Raw genomic sequence first — 18,843 nt, 5'->3', positions numbered from 1 at the left:
TATTATGATTTTTATACTATTGTGTTTTTTTACAAGAGAATTCACGTTGATTCACATCTTTAGGTGCCCAACCTTTTTCCCAAGCGAGAGAATAATCCCAATGTGGATTGATATGTTGTTCAGTTTTATATGTCCAAAAGAACCATCCTACACCAGCTTCATAGGCATCCATTTGCCGTTGGACAAATGTATTTAAAAAATGTTTATAACCAGAGGTCCATGAAGGCCAATCTTCTACTTGAGTACAATTACATTGTGGACATCTACTATCATCATCATTCCCATTCATTGTATTTTCGTATCGTGTACCTAATCCAACCCCATTTAGGTATTTACCACAATCATTGGTTGCAAAGGAAAATTCGCCTACCATCACTGGTGCCACTTGTTGACTAGCATCAGCAAGTTGTTCACGCCATGTATCACATGGGAATGCTGCTTGTTTTTCTCTTTCCATATAAACCAAATTCGGATCAAAAATCAAATACATATGTGTTTCTACCATTAAAAAAAAAAAAAAAAAAAAAAAAGGTGATCAGTATCTTCTTTTTTTTTTTTTTTTTTTTTTTTTTTTTGTAATTAGAAATACCTAAAAAAGTACGATCAAAATCGGTGAAAAATCCTTTCCAAGGTGACAATCCTAAGAAACCATCATGATAAGATAAGATAGGACCTTGATGACCAGTGATGTTTCGAATAGCAGAGTATGAATCCTTGTACCATTGTTTGGCTGGTTCTTTTTTAATGATCATCATGGCAGGTTCGTTCAATACACCAAATACAGGTACAACATGAGACCATACATTATGACTATGGATGGTTTTATTATCATCCTTGACTTCAGGTGGATCTTTATTAAAAAAGGATACGATGTCCATCACCACACGTTTAGTTTCATCAGCATAATATTGACCATGATCCCCATTCAACCATCGAATATCGCCACTACGACCAGAATGATTCCAACCATTCTGAGACCCAGGGGCAGTATGAAGTTCGATCATCACTCTTAAACCATACTTCCTTGCCCATTGAATCCCACGTAAAAGATAAGTCCAGGCCACATGCGGTACAAACGGTTCCTGGCTAGATGGTCGGATGGCCCAATGACCTATGGGAATACGGACATGATTGAACCCCATTTGTCGAATTCGTGCAAAATCCGCTTCAGTGATGAATGTTTCATAATGATGCTCAAGTACTTGCCGCGCCTTGGTAGGCCCTAATCGTTCACATAACGTCCATTCATCCACCGCCACATGATCATCCATGTCTTTTCGCTCATGTGGTGGCTTCGATGTGTCGGGTGCTTGTTCAAATAGACTGGGTGTGATGAAAGGTTCCAACACAAGCCAACCTCCCAAGTTGATGCCACGCACTGGGGTTGTCTTGTAATGGAAATCTTGATACAAAGGTGGTACATGTGGATTGGCTTGAGCAGTATCGTTGTATGGATCTAGAGGAGGAGGACGAGGAGGTGATGGATGATCAGGTTGTTGGTTTGTCTGATTATTGTTGTTTGTGGGATCAATCATATCAGGAGGAGATGAATGATGAGTGAGCTCTAATTGTTGGACAACAATGATTGGTACAATGGCAATTGCACTCAGAACGACAATTGTCAATATAGCAATAGCAATTACACGTGCACGATGACAATGCCACCATGATGATGATCTACCTGCTATATTCTTTTGTGTGTGATGTACGTTCTGACTATATTCTTTCTGATTTTTTTCTTCTTTTACTGATGATTGTTCTTGTTGTTGTGTTGTAGTTACTTTTGATGAATTCTTTTTGAAAGGATTCATGTTGGCATCTGATCTAGAATAGTTTTTTTTTTTTTTTTTATTTGTTAGATTGATAGCATCATCCGTATGATTCTTTACCTTACCTAAAATAATAAGATCTACAAATTCAATTATCCGTTCAATTGACACTTAGATAAACAAACAAAAAGAAATTGAAAAAAAAAGCAGATCATAAGTTCACCAAACCTGTTTTATTCAGCGAGCAAACCCCATCATCATGATGAACTAATTTTCCGTAATGTTTTGTCTCGGTTCAATTGTTTTTTTAATACTACTAGGGACTTCAAGAAACAGAGTAACATGATCCAAGTCTCTCCCCTGAAAAGAATCCGATAATCATCTTTTATTTTATTTTTTAAAAGAAAATACTGTATAAGGAAATCGCATAACGATGGTTTGATTGGCCGAGCGGGTCTCACTTTACTTAAAATTGGGACAGATTTTTTTATTTCTTTTCTTCCTTTCTCTTTCCTTTTTTTTTTTTTTTTTTTTGATACCATAGCTTTTCAATCTACTTGTCAAAAGGTAAGTCAATGATACTTTTACGAAATACACGAAGAACGTCACCAACAACAACAAGGACAATTGTCATTGTAGTTTCTCTAGGAAAAGTCTCACTATGTTTCTTCAATTGATAGATATCTGCCAAGGGTTATTGATCAGTGGACAGTTCGAAGAAGAGTGAATTTAGCACAGGTGTGATTACAAACGTACAAGAATGCATTGACACAAGGACGGATGAACAGAAAGAATGGTTCGGTAATAAGGATGAATTTGGTAGAAAGATGGAATCGCAGGAAAAGATGATTTAGCACAACTAGGACGGATTGCCGCAAGGAAGGACCAACTCACGGACGGATTAACTCTAGGATGAATTCACTCGGGGGATACATAGGGACACTATTACACGACAATGATTTGGCATAAAGATGATTCACGAAAAGGACGATTATAGGTACACGTATGATTTGGTACAAGAACGACAAAGTTTGGATTTAAGGTAACATAGACTTTGCGTGATGAATTGGTAACTAGGGTATAACACTTTTATTTTTAGGATTTTATAGCATTTGGTCCCAGCTTCGAAAGTATCTCAAAACGTATAGCAGCAAAAATCAAAGGTCTCAGGAACAACATAAGGCTATGGCGAAGGCATTAATATAGCTCATCGTTAGTTTATCATTAGTTTATTTGTCATTAATTAGGGACCTTGTATACTTAAATAAATACTTTATTTGATTAACTATCACATTATAAAAGAAACAACTGATACGACGTACTTGTATTTACAAAAAGGAGCATGTCTATCAAGACAAATACAAACTTTTTATTTTATTTTATTTTATTTTGGTCATTATGGTAATCATCGATAACGGAATATCCAATAGCATGATCAGTATCATTGAACAATATCGTCTCTAGCAGAATGGCCTGCGTCATGGAAAAAAAACATCATCTCTAGTACGATGATCAGAATCATTACCCAACTTTGCCAATAGGTTATGGCAAAAAAAAAAAAAAAAAAAAAAAAAAAAAAGGTAATTCACCAAACCATTAGAGGAACAGAGCAGATACTTCACAAAGTCATCTAGAATATACATACAAAATAAAATAAAGAGTAATTTATTCATTGGAATAGAAAGAGTAATAATAATAATAATAATAGTAATAAAAATAATAGTAAAATAATAGTAATAACAACAATAATAATTATAATATATATATATATATATATATGGTATGAGTGTTTATCTAAACTAAAATAAACATATGTTCAAGGACAATAATCATCAGCGACAAGAGACGCAGCCGACATCCAATCCACCACGGGTAATAGAAGTTGATCAAAGTAGCGATTCAAGTCATGTAAATGGCTTTCATGATGAAAAGGTATCTGTGCACAGATGTAGCCATCAGGTCGAATGACCACCAGAGTAGGGACTTGTTGTTGTTGCCGGGTTTTGATGGTATAAAGTTGATGAGCTTGTTGATCATGATCCAAAAACACATTTTTCAATCCAAAGGGGAATAACTGATGAAGAGAGTAAGGTGTTTGTTCAGAAAGAAACTTTGTACATTCTGACCGACTGGAAGATGTCAAGCAAGTAAAAGAAAACATGGGTAGTGATGTCCGTTGTCGATGATCGTCTTCTTGCTGTGAATGATCCGGTTTAGTTGTTGATAGGAAACATGTTGGTACCTGTGGAAGTGGTGGGATATCCGCACTATTGATGCTACGATCACTGATAGTGGTGGCCATAGAATATCGATCAGAGTTGGAGAAGGATGAAAAGCGAGTAAAAGTGGAGGATTGTGGACTTTTCAAGCTGGCACTTAGACTGTCACGATGATGTTGATATTGATGTAGAGTATCGTCACCATTGCTACTGGTATTACTTTGTATCGAGTAAAAGGATGATGAAGATTCTGATCGTTGTGGTGACTGATAGCGATGGATGGACGCTGATGATGATGGAGGAGGAGGTATGGAACTACCATTGTCAACATCAGGTATTGCTGATTTAGTTGGATAAATAGGTGTAGACGTTGAAAACATAGGTCGCTGTTGTTGTTGTTGCTGTTGTTGTTGTTGTTGTTGTCGCTGTTGTTCCTGTTGTTGTTGATAATGAGTTTGTGGATAATATAATTGGTGATGTGAATATTCGTACATGCGTATAAAAGAAGTTGGTTGATCAAGATGTTTTTTCAGTTTTCGTAAGGCCAATAAAGAATCACGGTCTAGCAATGAACCGCAAAGCACCAACACGGAGAAAGTGGATTGAGAAAGCTGTAATTTATCCCAAAGTTGATAATGATTCGCCCGAATGCCTTTCCATTTGTCGCTTGCTGGCGATGGTGATGCTGTTGTTACTGATGCTTGATCCGAGGGAACGGCTACAGATGATGGCTGTTGTTGTATCTTCTTGTTGTTTGAAAAGGTAAATAATCCCCGTAATAATTTGAGTTTGCTGTGTCGATTTTCTTCGTTCCCATCTATACTTGATGATGTTCCAGACAATTTTGTTCGTCTGTTATTGTTCTTGACGTTTGTATTGATATCCAATGATGACAACAAAGAGGATGGTTTTGCTGCTGTATAGTTGTTGGTTTGTTGTGTTAAAAGCTGATTCAAATCATAAGGCTTCAGTCTTGCATTAGGAGCCAGAGTGCCAACTGATCCACGTTGTACTTTTTTTGTTTGAGGACAACCGAGATTCAACAAGTTGTTTTCTAAAAGCATTCCACCAACAAAGCAATGACGATGATCTTGAAGTAACTTGGCCACGCCACCACTAGCAGTAAGAGTCGATGAGTCTCGTAAGAAATGTAGCAATACATCAACGGCCTTGAATGTGTTGATCTTCTTGATGATGACTTCTTCATTGTAAGTATCCAGTAAATGAGGTACACTTCGATGTTGCGCACATAAATTCAATTTCCAACAAAGGTTAATAGCTTGTTCAAATCCAAGGTCAGGTGAGATCCATCCAGAAGGGATTTGAAGCGAATCATTTCCAAGTAAAAAAACGCGGTTGTCCATAATAGGTTTGTCAGGTGCCATTGGTGTGGACGGAATACTCGAATCTAAGAATTGCATATGTTAATTCGTCCTCTCCTAATTGATGATTTTGAGAAACATTACCTTTCCCAAAGCAATATTCCAGTGTATCTTCTATATCAATAGTATAAGGAAGTAAAAGTTGTTTGAGAAGAGCTTGAGCATTTCCCAAAGTCATCGGCGCCTCTTCCTTTCTTTTGAGATTGTCTTGATGAATCATCATTGAGAAGTAATTGTTGTGAGCTAGACGGAGTTATAAAGATGTAGTACAATGTAATAAAACAAGTCAGTCTTTTGATTTGATGTACTATTCAGTATGTTGAAAATTTTTGAACTTTACCTAAAATGATAAGTGTACCTTCTGACTTCATCACAATGGAAATGGGCTTCAATCCAGGAAAGTTCGTTTTTGCCTTGATCACCATAGAATAATAATACTTGTCATTTTCTTTTCCAATGGTTGTTTTGCTGCAAAGTGTACTAGTAGTTGACCGTTGACGTTGTATGGTCCGTTTTTGCTCTGATTGCTGAGATGTATGACCTATTAGAATTAAAAAAAAAAAAAAATTGGGAAATTAAACTTTTGTATTTAATGAAAACAAATATTTCCATTATGGGGGAATAAACTTTACCTACTAATTTTTGTCGCACAAGACTTGATTTGCCATCAGATGCCACCAAGTATTGAGATTGCCAAAGTTGGTTCCTGTCCTGATGTTCTCGTTGGCACCTAAGAGCTGAGATAATTGGTATCATTCCATTGATAGTATCATTTGTAATAGGTTGCATTTGTTGATGTGACGAATTGAAGTAAAAATCAGAATCCAATTCATTTTCCATAAATACCATTTTCCCAAGACAATCCGCATAATAAATATCCACTAGAGCGATATTGTAATCTACCTTGGTTCCAAATCTGTCGAGAAGTGCTGTTTCGAGAATGTTGCACAGTTGTGATCTTTCAATGGAAAGACAAAAATTATAATCTGTTGTCTTGTTCTCCCATAAATTATAAGATTGGATGGTATCTGAAGGTATAGAGGAGGATAATGGTAATAATGGTGAAGATAGTGATGATTCATTTAATATTTTTGGTGTAATAGCATTCATGTCATATTGCTGCACGTTCATTGACACACTAGACCGGACTTGTAATTGCCAATGCTTGATGCCATATTCGATAACCGCGTCATATAGTTGTATTGATTGTAATAATTGTAAAGTTCTTGGTGATAGTAGTAATAACCTGCTTTCAGAATATTGGTTTGTACCAGATGATAAAAGTGTAGGTAAACTTGTAGTCTGATAATTCATTGATATTGAATGGTTTTTTGGAGTTTGATCTTTTTTTTTCGTGTTTCATACAAGACAAAAGAATAGAAAAAAAAAATAGATTAGTTAAACACATATACATAGAAAAACATTCTTTTTATATAATATATGACTTACCAATAATACGAACAGACATACCCGTTTGTCGTAGTAATAAAGCTGTAAAGAGACCAGTAACACCTAGAAATAATATGCAAGTTAGTCTTATGCCTCGTGTCGATATAATAATAAAAAAAAGAAAATAGTTTTACCTGCACCAACGATCAGCACTTCTGATTGATTATAGCTCGACTTTGACATAATATAATAGTTTGAAATAAAAGGAGTGGAATGGGTAAATAAAACGATTATAATAAGAATAAAAATAAAAAAGTGAAGAAGAAAGAAAGAAAGAAAGAAAGAAAAAAAGAGCTTTATGTGTAACTTTTTTATTTTGCCCCACATGAAATTTGGTCCTAGTCAAACTTTAATAGCGGAGTCCGCTTTTCTTCATTTTTATTATTTGAATCAAAAAAAAAAAAAAAAAAAAAAAAAAAAAAAAAAACTATCATAACTAACTAACTAACTAACAACATCTACTATTTTCTTCTTGATTGACTGATGTACCTTGACCTATCCTAATAGATGATTTTCGTTGTTGTGTATGTTGTTGATCTTGATGTTGTGATCCCATATTATTTTTAATTTGTTTAGCCATAGTCAAAAAGGCTTGTTCCACGTTGATAGAATCTTTTGCTGATGTTTCCAGTAATGGTATATCAAGTGAATCCGATAGTTCCTAATCATATATATGTATATATATAAAGATCATTTATCATATATATATATTATAATTGTTCCTTACCTTGGCTTGTTCTGTTTCTACTACTTTTTGATCCATCAGATCAGTTTTGTTCCCAACTAATAACTTGCTAACACCTTCTGCTGCATAACGATCGATTTCCTTCAACCACAATTTGACATTATTAAATGATTCTTGATCAGTGACATCATAGACAACAATAATCCCATGTGCCCCTCGATAATAAGACGATGTGATAGTACGAAATCTTTCTTGACCAGCCGTATCCCACTATCATTAAATCATCAATCTGGTCAGTCTTCACTGCTTGCTTTTATATATATATATTACTTACAATTTGAAGTTTGATCGTTTTGCCATCCAATTGGATAGTTCGTATTTTCTATATATGAAAAAATTAAATTAATATATTTTTCAAAAGAATAGTCATGTAAAACAACATACAAAGTCTACACCAATCGTTGAAATGTAACTTTCAGTATATGTATCGTCAGCAAACCGAAGTAACAAACAAGACTTTCCAACACCAGAGTCACCGATCAGTAACATCTTGAATAGATAATCGCTAAAATAAAAAGAAGAGGGAAATTCATTGTCAACCAAGTATAGCATAAACAAGAGTTCATACCCAGAGCTCTCTACCTTAGTTATTTCCTTTTGAGGTTACTTACTACTCAGGATTCATATTGTATAAAACTAACAAGAAAGTTAGTAATTAACGATAACCAAAAAAAAAAAAAAGGTTGAAAAATAAAAAGAAAGAAAAGAACGATAGAAAAAAAAAGAAAAAGGAAAAGAAAAGAAAAAGAAGCGAGCGAGATTATTTTTGAGACTGACACAGAAAAAAAAAACGTGATTATCCGTGATATCCGGACCGACACATGGCACCCACATCCTGGGGTCAATCTGTTCAAATATATATATATTATAAAGAAGTAAAGATGAAAGAAGAATGTTTATTGATGACTATTTTGATGATGTTCTAAATAGGAATTTATATTAAAGTCTGGAAAGAAAAATTGGATTTCTGTTCGTGCGTTGTCATCTGAGTCTATTAAAAGGAAAAACATTTCTTTAATAAGAATAATATATAATTTATATATGATCTTACCTGAGCCATGAAAAGAGTTTCTTGTATCAGTCAATCCATATAATGCTCGTAAAGTATCAGGTTGGTAAATCCTTGCTCTATTCTCATCGAGGAAAAAAAAAAAAAAGGATATTAATACATAAGCTTTTTCAAGATGATAAACTGTTTTTTTTTTTTCCTTACCTAACAGGATGAGTCGGTCCAATCAAACTTCGCCATTCTTTAATAGCATTTGGTGAGGATAAAATATAGGCTTGAAAGGGTCCACTATATCAGTAAAAAAGAGAAAGGGGAATAGTTTAATTATATATAAAACTTTTAGTCTCTTTTCTGACTTACCTTGTCATATAGCCACATAGTCGATGATAAAAGAACTTGCCTTTATGTTCAGCATAAAACTTCCCTGCTTCTTTTTCTGTCCAAAGAACGTCGCGATGCTGTACAATGTCAAGTTGATGATCCTTCATTGCCTGTTGGATCTTGGGTATCAATAGTTTATCAGCACAAATATCAGGTTTCAACAAGGCTAAGGTTAATTGTGTCGTTTGGTGCTTTGTTGTAGTAGTTGAGTATTTTCTAAGTAAGGATATAGTCATTGTTGTAAATCTATCTTATTGCAATAAGAGAAAAGAAAAAAAAAAGGAAAAGAAAAATGAGGAATTGTGTCAATAACAACAAAAACTATATCACATATCAACTCCGATTGTCACCTACCTTTGGTAAAAAAAAAAAAAAAGACATTGTCATGCTATCCGTCCTTCTAATGCCTTTTTTTCTAAATCATCCAAATCCATGGCATCAAATTCCGTGTCATCAATAAATCCAAAGCTGTCATTCTCTTCATCTTGTTGTGGTTGTAAGGCAGATGATAATCTAGACGCGGTCTGTGTTGTATGTAGTGGCGATGCGATATATCGATTAGGTGACGATGAAAATGTTTGCTTGATAGGCGTTGAAGTAGCAATGATATGATCCGGTGACCAATGCCATTGTAATACGTCCCGATCAATCTGGTTGTTGTTAGTAACATCATTCTGTTGAGAAGGTGAAAGATATAGACTATCAGTAGATCCTCGAATGGGTGATGGCTGTGAAGATAATGAAAGAAAAAGATTGGATACTGTGCGTTGTTTTTGTCGTTTTCCTTCTCCATATTGTAAGTAATAAAGTTGAGTGGACGTACAGGACGAATTTCTTCTTTTAATATCAGTATTATTGCTGTTTCGATGGATGTTAATAACTTCTAACCAGTGACAAAGTTCAGCTAAAGGATCCAATTCAATACGGTAACTATAGTAATATGTGTGGAAAAAAATAAAAAAAAAATATGGGCACGTTCCTGAAAAAAATAATATACAATTCTACTTACCCTTTGCAAACAATGATAATAGTGTCATTATATAGTTGAGGATCACCAATAATAGTCAAAGAAACAGCCTCTGTCAAGTCTTTTGCGTCAACTCTTTTACAAAGCCTTTTTGAGAGGTGTACTTGAATAACATCGGTACCATCATCTATTTAAAAAAAAAAGGGAATGATATATGAGGAGGAAATTATACCAAAAAAATCAAAATAGGTTATCATTTTATTGTTGTTGTTTTTATTACCTAAACAAAGAATGCAACGAGTTTGACTACCAACCTTGGTAGAGTCAAGATATCTATGTGATACTACAACCCCATTGAGTCTGTGCGTTCGAGAAAAAAAAAAAAAAAGAAAAAAAGGTTAAATAGAATAGATTTATTTTTATTTATTATAACCTACTTGACTTTTTGAAAGAATTTATTGGTTTTTGTCTTGAATAAGAGAGGATGTTGATTCAATTGTTGATCTGCAGTTATGATATCTTTAATAAAAAAAGGTTGACAGGCCAACAAACTATCAGAAGGTAAAAATTTTGACATTGATAGAGACGCGAAAAAAAGAAGGAAGAAAGAGAAAGAGAAAAAAAAATCGTGATTGGCGGTAATTAAAAAAGAGAAGGAAATGTTTAGAGTTTCTGCAAAAAAGGTTACAACTTAATGTAGGAAAAAAAAAAAAAAAAAAGGTTAGACTTTAAAGGGTAAATTTCACATTTTAGATGAATAAAAAAAAAACATTTGATTTATGCAATCAATGATAATACTTCTTTGTAGTACTGATGGAGAAGTATTATATTTATGACGTTCAAAAAAAAAAAAAAAAAAAAAAAAAGGATAAAAATTGTGTTACCAATATTGAATTGTTACTTTTGTCTTTTTCTTATCACTAAATTTTGTTATATGCAACATATTCAGGAACAACGGAAAATATAAAAAAGAAAGAAAAAGTAATATATTCCTACCAATAAGATGAAGAGATTTCACATCAATGTCCCTTTTTTCATCATCCCACGAGCTTTCGTTTTCAAAGTGACACATGGATAAGTTATTCATTTCGGTCATCGAACTCAGGATTCAATTCCCGGGTTACCAAAGCCCTTTTTTTTTTATTATTATTATTATTATTATGATTATGATTATATATATATAAAAAGAAAATGAGATAGAAATAAATATTTTATATTAAAACTCCATTTTCATTCATCATCCTATAAATTAAATAATATAATAGAAAAATATAAATGTTAAAAGATTAAAAGATGTAATAGATCTACGTGATGATGAATTCAAAAAAAAAAAAAAAGAAATAAAAAAATAACCTACAATGGGCAATAGTAAAATAGAAATCGAAGAAAACTCACCTTGGTACAAAGAAACAAGCAATGCAATCTAACTTGTGTAACTTTTCGTGTTTCAATCACCGCTCATCAACTTTCTTTCAAATAAAAATTTTCTTGTATTCCTTTTCCTTTCTTCTTCTTCTTCTTCTTCATTCTTTTTTTATCAAGGCTCATAAACCCCCCTTTCCTTTCATTCTATCTTTTTTTTTTATTTTTTCTTTTGTAGTATCAGTCACCTTTTTTTTTTTTTATAACTGATCACTCTTTATAAACTCTTACTTTCCTTTTTTTTTATTATTACACTTGAATGCGTTTGCCTACTTTATCTTCTCTTGGACTTTTCGTTCTCGCGACAGCTCAATTTGTTTCAGCTCAACAAGCTGAAGATTCTCAAATTGATGCTTATACTCCTCAAGCTTATTCTGATTATTACCTTTCTGCATTTGGTGATGAAGAAGAACCTGAAGCCGAATTTGAACTTGTTGAAGGTCATGTCGACATCCCTGAAACTCCAGTTGAATTGATCAAGCGTGCTGAATGTACCAAATATCATACTGGTAATAAAAAAAAAAGAAATATTAATTTTTATATTAATAATCATTTCTTCTAATCATAATACTAGTCAGTGGAAACGATAATTGCATCAATCTCAGTAAAAAATACGGTATCAAGTTGGATCAATTTTACTCATGGAATCCTCAAGTTAACAACAAGTGTACCAATTTGAACAATGGAAAGAAGTACTGTGTTGCCACTGGATCTGGTTCTTCTTCCAGTAACACCCACGTCACTGCTAGCGGTTGTGCCAAAACTCACAAGGGTAATCATCACAAAAAAAAAAAAAAAAAAAAAAATATTATCATCATCGTCGACACGACATAACACGACACAATCTTCCTCATCGTCATTGTCACTTCGATTATCATCGTTATTATCATTATTATACAAACATACTTCATCCATTACTATCGTCCATCATCATCCATCATCATTACAATTGTTATTATTATTCTGCCTTCAGAAAACTCATCCTATTTATTTTTTTTTTAGTGACCTCTTCTGACACTTGTGCTAGTCTTGCCAAAGCCAATGGTATTAGCGTCAACACTTTCTATGATTTGAACCCCAAGGTGCACCGTGGTTCCTGCGACAATCTGGATGATGGCAAGTCATATTGTGTCAAGGCTGGCAATGATGTCTCTGGCAAGGTGACCAAATTAGGCTCCAAAGTATCCTCCAACAAGAGCAGCCAAAAGAAGAAATCTAGCAGCAAGCGTCCCTCCACCAGCAAAAGTTCCTCTGGCAAGAAGGAAAAACGCAAGCTTCTTCAAAGCAACACGGCTTTCACCTACTACTGGATTGCCACGCCCGATTCATACAAATCTGGAGGCAAATCTGTGACCATCAAGACCTGTAGTGGCAAATCCCTTGGCAAAGTATCTGAAAACTATGGTGATGCCCTTGTGATGGAAGGTACTGGTGTGTTGGGATCCAAGATTGTCAACCTCGGTGGATGTTCTTGCTCCAATTACAAGTGTTTCGAAGAAGTTGACAAGCATGATGATCCTTATGGTTTGACTGCCGGTGGTTCTCCTCTTCGACCCTATGTTACCATTGCTGCCAATGATTTCAAGCGTGGCACCAAAATCTATGTCCCTCAACTCGTTGGTTGGTCTCTCCCTGGTACTAGTAAGAAACACAATGGCTGTCTACTTGTTGATGATCAATCCTGGTCCTTTGGTAGTCATCACATTGACTTTTACATTTACAAGCAAAAGAATTATAAAACTTTGGATAAGCAACATCGTATTACCAAGGTCGATATCTATGATGGTGGCAGCTGTACTCTTCTCAACTACCTTTAAATGTCGTTAGTGTTTTTTCAATCGTCTTCTTTTTGTCATCTCTTCTTATGTAGTGTATTAGTTGTATTCTATACTTTTGACCCCCCTTTTTTTTTATTATTATTTCCTCTTGATTAAAAATTCTTTTTTTTTTCTCAAAATTATATAAAACTCTTATTTATCAATATGATGACTCTGACATTTCTTTATTTTGTTCATCCTGATGAACTATGATGATGATGATGATGATTGAATAGGTATGAATGAATAAGATTACATAAAGGTATCAAATCATATGAACCTACAGTGGAATCATTATTATATATATTTGTTTAGATTCAAAAAAAAAAAAAAATGATTTGAAAGATGCAGATATGTTACACATATTCATTCTTTTTTTTTTTTTTTTGACCAAACTTCGCTAATGCAAATACATTCTTATTTCAAATTATTTGTACTGAATTCAAATAAAATTATCTATTATTATTCTACATCATCATAGTAAGTGACATCATTATACTACTGATCATTAGAAAATCAAAGGTCATACTAGTGTAATCATTCATGATAACTAGAAAGTAATAAAAAAAAAAAATACCAAACTCATTTTCCCTCTTTCTTTTCTTTCTAACCTTATTTTCCACATATTCCAAAATGGATGAGTAGCCTTTTTTTTTTTTTGTCGTCAGCTCTGTATCACCATCCTTGTCGCAAAGAGAAAAAAAAAGAGAGATAAAAAAAGTAGAGAGTCAAAAAAGGAAACTGTCCATATAAAGAAGTCATCATCAACCTATACATAGGTCCCTCTTTATTTCAAATTTTTTTAAAAATAAATACTATAACAACAACAAAAAAAAAAAAAATCAATATCACTAATTAATCTATAATCACGGTTTCACCAAATGCTGTAGTAATAAATCGACTTGAATATAATCCAGTTGTTTTGTCGTCAGTGTTCATTGCCATGGAAGACGAGATGGTAGATGAACTTGATGAAGATCCAATGGATTGTACATCACTACCACCAAAAGTTGGAGAAGATGAGGTAGATTCTTCATCAATGTTTGTATGAGTAGATGGTTGTCTTGAAGAAGATCTCTGTGCATCATCATCATCATGACGCTCAAGATTCAGTAAACCTTGTTGCTGTCGTTTTTGCCATAATCGTGTCAATGCCCTAGGTGGTTCCAAATAATGCTCGTCGGACATCATGAATGTTCCCCAATGAATACCTACCGACAATCGAGGCATTTTCAGATCTTCGTGTACTTTAATCGCATCGTCTGGACCCATATGTACATGTTGCATCATAGATTCAGGTTGGAAACTACCAATTGGAATGGCTGCTAGAGTGAATGGAGCATAGATGTCGCCAATAGCTTTGAATAATTCGGATGAGTATCCAGTATCTCCACTATTAATAAAATAAAAAGATGAATTGAGTATGATGAACAATCGCATCCGTAATCTATGATAATTTACCAAAAGAATACACCATTATTATTTTGTCCTTTAATTGCATAACTACACCATAAAGTTCCATTTTTTTCAAAGGGAGTCCTTGATCCACTCCAATGCTATAGAAAAAAAATAGTATTAGTAAGTATATCATGACATAATTCTAAAGAATTTTTTTTCTCTTTCTTTCTTTCTATTACCATAGCAGGGACACAAGCAATCATGATATCAGGTCTAGAATGATGTCGAATTTCTTGCCACCAATCCAATTCCACTCTATTATAAACCATAGTATCAAATAAGGACAGGAAAACAATGAAAAAAAGAAAAAAAAAAACTTACACATTTGTAACTTTCCGTTTCAAAAACCAATCCTGGAGTCCAAGTGGTATATACCATGTCACAGAGTTTCCCAATTGATAAACAACCTTTTCATCTATGAATAATAATAATAATAATAATAATGAGACAATCGGTAAAGAGTGATCTGTTTGTCTTCAATCTTTTTTTTTTTTTTTTTTTTTTTACCCAAGTGATCGAAATGATCATGCGATACCAAAACAATATCTAAATTTTCTTGGAAATCTTCTAATTTACAAGGAATAGGTCGAAGTCGTTTTGGACCAAGATAATCATTGATAGAACATCGAGTGAAAACAGGATCTAAAAAGATGAAAATGATGCTAAAGTTTTGAGTAACAGGGTCAAAAAAAAGTCCGAACGAACAAAGCGTTTTTTATATTTTTACCTGTCAAAATGGCCAATCCATCGATTGTGATCAGGCACGTTGATTGACTACAAATAAAAGAACAAAAAGAGGTTAAAAAGACTATATGAAATATAAAAGAAAACGTTTCTTTTTTCTTATCTGATCCCATCTTTTGTTTGTTTGTTTATCTATTTTTATTTGTTATTATTTACCCAAACCATGTAAAAGTAACGGGTTCAACAGCAGACGATTGTTGAATAGTAGTAGTAGTTGGCATGTTAGGACTGTCTGACCAATAATGTTCATCATTGTCTGTGTGTTCGTGTTGAATTAGTGATTTAGTTCGAATGCGGCTAGCAAATATGGTATCCAAGGCAGGTAGTTGAACAGGTAATAATTCTTCTAGTTCCTACCATAACAACCAAAAAAAAAAAAAAAAAGAAGAAGGTCTCAATGCCAATTCTTCCATTCCTTTTTATTTTATATTTCTAAAACTTACATGTTGTGCCTTAGGTAATCCATTACCTTTCCATCGACGTAGCCAGAATAAAGCAGTTTCTAAAAAGGGAACTTCTTGCCATTCTTCAAAAGGATTAACAAAGCGTTTTTCAACCTATAATAATAAAAGTCAGTCATAGTAAACTAAATATGTTCTTTACCTTCAAACTAGCAAAGCGATCTTCAGGTCGTTTCAATTGTTTCCGTTTCTTAATATCCTTCTTCCTCAAGGCTTCCACAAGTTCAGCAGCATGGGTGGCTTGAAGATAATAGTACAGTAAAGCAGAAGCTGACAAGGTAGCAATCAATGTTGGAATGGTAAAAGGATGATCAAAGGGAATAGGAAAACTTAAAAGAGAGGGTCTTTTATTGATATTAGTTAATTGTGTCATAAAGAGTATATAATATATAAACTAGGGGGAATAATAGTAAAAGAAGGTAAAAAAAAAAAAAAAAAAAGAAAGAGAAAAAGGAATAAGGAAAAAAAAAAAAAAAGGGAGAAGAGAAAGCATTCGAATTTTGTACCTGGCGTTCACCCAATCAGGATCAAGTTTCAACACCAGCCTAGTAGCGCGACCTGTTCACTTGGTCGATGGATTCACGTGGATGATCAAGGGATTTCTACAATGATCATGGTTGTATGGCGATCAAGAATAGACATATACGTGTTTCATCCAAAAAAAAATAAAATAATATAACCATCGATGTCTAATAAGAAGAAGAAAAAAAAGCGAAAAAGAGTTTAGAAACAATATCATGTTTCGACGGATATTTTGACTTATTGTATCAGATACCTTGTTGTTTCAGAGATATCGCTTTAGTTGTGAAGGCAATGGTGTAACTTGGTGAAGTGCCTTATCGCTAAGCATTTTAGTGAAAGAAGGTAGCAAATAATTATGTTCCTAATATAGATACAAACAAAAGAAAAAAAAATGTGAATTTCATTGTTAGGTTTTTTTTTTTTTTTTATTCCCAAAACACACACACACACTCTATTTCTTTTACATATATATATATTACCTTGTTAATAAAAGTAATAGCCCAACCTCTTTGTTGTCTTGATCCTTTGGGTAAAGGTCCACGAATAACAGCACGACCAATTCGGTGAATATAATCTTCCAAAGTAGAGGCCATGTCATAATTGATAACCAATCGGACGTACGGCAAATCAATCCCACGTGACAAAACATCAGTTGTCACCACCACATCCCATGCCAAATCTTGTTCATTGTTCACCCCTGCTACTATACTTGCACGTTCACTTTGATCCTTGTCAGCATGCATAGCTACCACCCGTAATGATCCATTCCGCTTTTGTATTGCTCTTGTCAGAAATTCAGCACCCAATCGACTTTCTACAAATACCAAGATAGGTGGTAAAAAGTACTTCGGATTATTGAGAATAGATAGTAATCGTTTGGCTTTTTTATCATTTTCCACCCAAAGTACTGTTTGTCGCACCAATGGAGTAGCTATATTCTTGTTGTTATCCATCATTACTTCCTTTTTTCCCTCGTTGATATCATCATTGTCGTCATTTGTGGGTCGTATGCTGATTTCCACCGGATCTTTGAGATAACCATACATTTTCGTCTTGAATCCATCATCCCCATCACCAAAAGTAGCAGAGAATAAACTTATCTGCAAAACTGCCTTGTTGGATAGTTTTCCCATGATTTCCTTGATTTGATGTTCAAAGCCCAACCCAAAAATAGCATCTGCTTCATCCAACACTACCATACGTATCATCCAAAGTCGAAGCATGGCTGGATGATGAATCGCAATATCCAAAATACGCCCTGGTGTCCCAATAACAATTTGAACACCCTTTCGAAGTCGATAAAGTTGAGTAGATAAAGGCTGACCACCAATCAATAACCCTGTTCGCATGTTTCGAATGTTTTTTGCCAATTTCTTTGTGATCACTTCCAATTGTTGACAGAGTTCTCTAGTAGGTGCCACAATTAATGCATAAGGTCCGCCGCGTCGTTTGTATCGGTGTATAACATTTAGAGATTGACAATGAACTATCAAAGGAATCAGAAATGCTCCTGTTTTACCAGAATGAGTAGGTGCTGTGACATGAAGATCGCGACCGGCTAAACCCACTGGTACCGCCATTCGTTGAATACTTGTCGCCATATGCCATCCAAGATTAGTTTCCAAATTACTATAAAGTTGATCTCCCAAACTGTTATAACATTGATCAAAACTTGTAATAGGTCTTGGTAGACGATCCCCTTTGACAGTAATGTCGTGTGCTTTGAATATCGCTTCTTTCTGTCCACGAGTCATTGTGCGAACAGAATCCGATTCTTGATAATTTGTCCATTTAGCATGTACATTTTCCGCTGTGTAATGTTGCACCATGACAGTATTTTGTTGTTGTTGTTGTTGTTGTTTTCGTATCAACGATCCATGAGATGGTTGGCAAAGATCTGTATCGATTCCTTTACATTCCAAGCTATGAGTATATAAAAAATAAGGTTTAGTTCAATAGCATTTCTCTCTTCAACCTTTTTATTTTATTTCACATACCTACACACATCGTTGTCTGTGTTGTCGTTAATGTATTCGCCATATTTACCACAAATAATACAAATGGGTTCATCTTGATCAGGGTGAACTAGTCGTTGCTGTGATGAGAACTGTTTGATGTCATCTTCCGATATTGTCGAGGTGGAGGTATCAATGTTGTTGTCTATATGCTGATCTGGTATATTACTCTCACTGTCATTGTGGCAAGTCAATAATGAAGGATCTGTTGATTGGGTGATGTTCAGTAGTTTCTTCTTATTGATATGTTGATCATTAGATGGCAAGTCATAATATTTTCGTTTGACTGATCGAGGAATGAACATACAAAAGAAAAAAAAAACGACTCAAAATGGATCGAAAAAGGAAAAAGAAAAAGAGAAAGAAAAAAAAATGAGAAATTTGGGATTTTTGGATTTATCCGGTGCTTCAATACCCGAAAAAAAATTGTGAGTGAATAGACTACAGGAAAAAAAAAAAAAGAATACATAAAATGATGAAGGT

General features: G+C 34.1%; 9 protein-coding genes across 9 annotated transcripts; 2 read left to right on the top strand and 7 right to left on the bottom strand.

Moving 5' to 3' along the window:
- Positions 1-16: 16 nt before the first annotated feature.
- BX664DRAFT_267663 (glycoside hydrolase superfamily) lies at positions 17-1,271 on the bottom strand (the record flags this gene model as incomplete). The annotated part of the gene is made up of 2 exons (XM_051540962.1): positions 17-498; positions 590-1,271. The coding sequence occupies 2 exons, from the start codon at positions 1,269-1,271 to the stop codon at positions 17-19; spliced, it is 1,164 nt and encodes a 387-aa protein (XP_051397465.1).
- Positions 1,272-2,049: 778 nt separating this feature from the next.
- Positions 2,050-3,061, top strand: BX664DRAFT_387951 (uncharacterized protein; the record flags this gene model as incomplete). Its single annotated transcript, XM_051549424.1, has 5 exons — positions 2,050-2,106; positions 2,314-2,336; positions 2,450-2,507; positions 2,741-2,811; positions 2,879-3,061. 5 exons carry the CDS (start codon positions 2,050-2,052, stop codon positions 2,973-2,975), a joined length of 306 nt encoding a protein of 101 aa, XP_051397464.1. The 3' UTR covers positions 2,976-3,061.
- Positions 3,062-3,513: 452 nt separating this feature from the next.
- Positions 3,514-7,054, bottom strand: BX664DRAFT_339107 (uncharacterized protein). The gene is made up of 6 exons (XM_051546567.1): positions 6,954-7,054; positions 6,820-6,882; positions 6,003-6,713; positions 5,711-5,911; positions 5,455-5,613; positions 3,514-5,396 (listed from the first exon to the last, which is right to left on the bottom strand). The coding sequence occupies exons 1-6, from the start codon at positions 7,000-7,002 to the stop codon at positions 3,586-3,588; spliced, it is 2,994 nt and encodes a 997-aa protein (XP_051397463.1). The 5' UTR covers positions 7,003-7,054; the 3' UTR covers positions 3,514-3,585.
- A 194-nt stretch (positions 7,055-7,248) lies between these two features.
- BX664DRAFT_301248 (GTP-binding protein ypt1) lies at positions 7,249-8,266 on the bottom strand. Its single transcript, XM_051542378.1, has 5 exons — positions 8,176-8,266; positions 7,949-8,069; positions 7,839-7,886; positions 7,547-7,774; positions 7,249-7,480 (listed from the first exon to the last, which is right to left on the bottom strand). Exons 1-5 carry the CDS (start codon positions 8,187-8,189, stop codon positions 7,268-7,270), a joined length of 624 nt encoding a protein of 207 aa, XP_051397462.1. The 5' UTR covers positions 8,190-8,266; the 3' UTR covers positions 7,249-7,267.
- Positions 8,267-8,440: 174 nt separating this feature from the next.
- Positions 8,441-9,219, bottom strand: BX664DRAFT_339105 (nucleoside diphosphate kinase). Its single transcript, XM_051546566.1, has 4 exons — positions 8,934-9,219; positions 8,778-8,861; positions 8,616-8,692; positions 8,441-8,555 (listed from the first exon to the last, which is right to left on the bottom strand). The coding sequence occupies exons 1-4, from the start codon at positions 9,188-9,190 to the stop codon at positions 8,461-8,463; spliced, it is 513 nt and encodes a 170-aa protein (XP_051397461.1). The 5' UTR covers positions 9,191-9,219; the 3' UTR covers positions 8,441-8,460.
- Positions 9,151-10,604, bottom strand: BX664DRAFT_339103 (uncharacterized protein). Its single transcript, XM_051546565.1, has 5 exons — positions 10,359-10,604; positions 10,202-10,281; positions 9,964-10,108; positions 9,309-9,884; positions 9,151-9,204 (listed from the first exon to the last, which is right to left on the bottom strand). Exons 1-4 carry the CDS (start codon positions 10,496-10,498, stop codon positions 9,338-9,340), a joined length of 912 nt encoding a protein of 303 aa, XP_051397460.1. The 5' UTR covers positions 10,499-10,604; the 3' UTR covers positions 9,151-9,204; positions 9,309-9,337.
- A 998-nt stretch (positions 10,605-11,602) lies between these two features.
- On the top strand, positions 11,603-13,160 carry BX664DRAFT_267842 (uncharacterized protein; the record flags this gene model as incomplete). Its single annotated transcript, XM_051540966.1, has 3 exons — positions 11,603-11,852; positions 11,918-12,058; positions 12,517-13,160. 3 exons carry the CDS (start codon positions 11,603-11,605, stop codon positions 13,158-13,160), a joined length of 1,035 nt encoding a protein of 344 aa, XP_051397459.1.
- Positions 13,161-13,910: 750 nt separating this feature from the next.
- On the bottom strand, positions 13,911-16,256 carry BX664DRAFT_339101 (beta-lactamase superfamily domain-containing protein). The gene is made up of 9 exons (XM_051546564.1): positions 15,966-16,256; positions 15,806-15,919; positions 15,519-15,715; positions 15,346-15,392; positions 15,126-15,260; positions 14,940-15,033; positions 14,798-14,873; positions 14,622-14,716; positions 13,911-14,553 (listed from the first exon to the last, which is right to left on the bottom strand). The coding sequence occupies exons 1-9, from the start codon at positions 16,194-16,196 to the stop codon at positions 14,016-14,018; spliced, it is 1,527 nt and encodes a 508-aa protein (XP_051397458.1). The 5' UTR covers positions 16,197-16,256; the 3' UTR covers positions 13,911-14,015.
- Positions 16,257-16,300: 44 nt separating this feature from the next.
- Positions 16,301-18,679, bottom strand: BX664DRAFT_387945 (P-loop containing nucleoside triphosphate hydrolase protein). Its single transcript, XM_051549423.1, has 4 exons — positions 18,343-18,679; positions 16,825-18,268; positions 16,599-16,706; positions 16,301-16,512 (listed from the first exon to the last, which is right to left on the bottom strand). The coding sequence occupies exons 1-3, from the start codon at positions 18,663-18,665 to the stop codon at positions 16,608-16,610; spliced, it is 1,866 nt and encodes a 621-aa protein (XP_051397457.1). The 5' UTR covers positions 18,666-18,679; the 3' UTR covers positions 16,301-16,512; positions 16,599-16,607.
- Positions 18,680-18,843: the final 164 nt, after the last annotated feature.

Source organism: Halteromyces radiatus (assembly GCF_025201355.1).
Source record: "Halteromyces radiatus strain CBS 162.75 chromosome Unknown BX664scaffold_7, whole genome shotgun sequence".
Lineage (NCBI taxonomy): Eukaryota > Fungi > Mucoromycota > Mucoromycetes > Mucorales > Cunninghamellaceae > Halteromyces > Halteromyces radiatus.
Note: the sequence above shows the minus strand (reverse complement) of the source record. Positions and strands in the feature narration are given on the sequence as shown.